The sequence below is a fragment of the Amphimedon queenslandica genome, unplaced genomic scaffold, assembly GCF_000090795.2.
Source record: "Amphimedon queenslandica unplaced genomic scaffold, v1.1 AMPQUscaffold_5103_Cont22922, whole genome shotgun sequence".
Taxonomy (NCBI): Eukaryota; Metazoa; Porifera; class Demospongiae; order Haplosclerida; family Niphatidae; genus Amphimedon; species Amphimedon queenslandica.
Window position 1 is genome coordinate 1 of NW_003554589.1, and position 1,249 is coordinate 1,249.

The following is a 1,249-nucleotide window of genomic DNA, read 5'->3' on the forward strand; positions in this document are numbered from 1 at the left end:
ACTGGCTAGGAGAGAATTCTCCATTATTTTCTGACACACATACATTACATGTACACATGCATGTACTTTGTTGCATAGACTTCTGAACCGAGCACTATGCCAAAACCCTATTGGAAAGAGTCCCATAATCTCACCAAATTCAAAAATAACTAATAACTATTATTTATTTTTAAATCCAGAGTTGGATGGAGAGTGAATTATCAAAGCTACATAACCAGTTACGAAGGCTTCATACCTCCCTCTCTTTATTACCAAAGTGTACTCCAGTACTACCTACTCTAAAGGAGGTTGATCCTCTTTATAAACTGCTGGACCACTCAAGCATTGAAGTGTCTGGCACAATGGATCTGTTATCAACTGTATCTCAAGAACTATTGACCCTATCACTAGCTATACCTGGGGTGAGTAGAGAGAGGGAGAGAGAGGGAGGGGGAGAGAAAGGGAGGGAGGTAGAGAGAGGGGGGAGTGTGTGAGCAGGTGGACGATGTTTTTGAATTTTTCTTGATTGGTTCTTGATTTGTATTTGTACTTCAATAAATCATAAATTCTAGGAAGATATGTACACATGCATGTACTTTTTATATTGACTTGGAGTGAACATGTGGGACTTTTTTTGAATATTTCTTGATTTTGTGCATGTACTTGAACAAATTGGTATTTTATAGGAAGGGCAAGTTCATGTACATGTACATGTACACCTGTCCCAGTATTGTGCATGTGCATTGACTTGTTATTGTTTGTAGAAAACTCCACACAAATTGACTAATGAGTACATTACTGACACTGAAATGGTTAAAAAGGAATTATCTTCAACTAAAGACAAGAAAATAACAAAGGTATACAGTCACAATAATAATAACAACAAGAGCAACAACAATAATAATAAATAATCATCATTGATAGCCCAATTTTATAGACATTATTAGAGACAATACTAACAAGCGTAACAGTGTAAAAATATTCCTATAATTGTTTTCACCACCTTGCAAGTACAGCTGGGTTCTTATTAAGACTTATGAAGGTTCTCTCTACCTTCTAATGCTTCCAGAAAAGACTTTAGACAGTATCTCTATGTTCTCTTGCTGTTAGAAAGATCATAACTGTCCCTTGTGCAAGCCGCCATTTTGTTTGCCGTAACCACACCCACTTACGTAGCGTGGCACCCGGTTAGCGCATTATTCCTGGATAGTTGTCCGGAGTTAGGTGTAACTGTTCCTGGAAACTAACTATCCATAGGGATAGACACTAT

At 37.4% G+C, this 1,249-nt stretch overlaps 1 protein-coding gene across 1 annotated transcript; it reads left to right on the top strand.

The window, feature by feature from the left end:
* The first annotated feature begins 164 nt into the window (after positions 1–164).
* On the top strand, positions 165–998 carry LOC109592466 (uncharacterized). The gene is made up of 3 exons (XM_020007901.1): positions 165–401; positions 744–836; positions 917–998. Exons 1-3 carry the CDS (start codon positions 186–188, stop codon positions 953–955), a joined length of 348 nt encoding a protein of 115 aa, XP_019863460.1. The 5' UTR covers positions 165–185; the 3' UTR covers positions 956–998.
* The last annotated feature ends 251 nt before the right edge of the window (positions 999–1,249 follow it).

Excerpts from the sequence above, each read along its gene's own strand:
- LOC109592466 (XM_020007901.1), top strand. The coding sequence starts at position 186 with ATGGAGAGTGAATTATCAAAGCTACATAACCAGTTACGAAGGCTTCAT. Across the intron at positions 402-743 it reads TATCACTAGCTATACCTGGG|AAAACTCCACACAAATTGAC; the intron begins GTGAGTAGAGAG and ends TATTGTTTGTAG. Across the intron at positions 837-916 it reads AAGACAAGAAAATAACAAAG|ACATTATTAGAGACAATACT; the intron begins GTATACAGTCAC and ends CCAATTTTATAG.